Source organism: Buceros rhinoceros, unplaced genomic scaffold, assembly GCF_000710305.1.
Source record: "Buceros rhinoceros silvestris isolate BGI_N320 unplaced genomic scaffold, ASM71030v1 scaffold7238, whole genome shotgun sequence".
NCBI lineage: Eukaryota > Metazoa > Chordata > Aves > Bucerotiformes > Bucerotidae > Buceros > Buceros rhinoceros.
Window position 1 is genome coordinate 15,326 of NW_010428540.1, and position 242 is coordinate 15,567.

General features: G+C 62.8%; 1 protein-coding gene across 1 annotated transcript in view; it reads right to left on the reverse strand.

The window, feature by feature from the left end:
- The window catches only part of ASXL2 (additional sex combs like transcriptional regulator 2), a gene marked incomplete at its 5' end in the record, with an annotated part of 51,257 nt that overhangs the window by 2,015 nt on the left and 49,000 nt on the right, over positions 1-242 (reverse strand). The window contains one exon of the mRNA XM_010142315.1: positions 16-229. Within this exon, the coding sequence (XP_010140617.1) occupies positions 16-229 (214 nt within the window). The remainder of the gene's footprint in view (positions 1-15; positions 230-242) is intronic.

The following is a 242-nucleotide window of genomic DNA, read 5'->3' on the forward strand; positions in this document are numbered from 1 at the left end:
GGGCTGCAGTGCGGCAGTGTGCTGTAGTTGTGCTCTAGAAGGACCGTGAGGTGGTGCCGGGGCGGTGGCCTGGCTCTCCACGTGGCTGTGGGTCCCTGGACCATGGGGAAGAAACCTTCTCGAACTTCCCCCGCTTCCAGTTCCTGCCAGTTCCAGTGCGCTCCCTCGAATTCCAGTTTCGTTGGTTCCGCTTGTTGCCGTGTTACTCTTCTCTCCGCCACCACCCGGTGGGCCCCCACCAC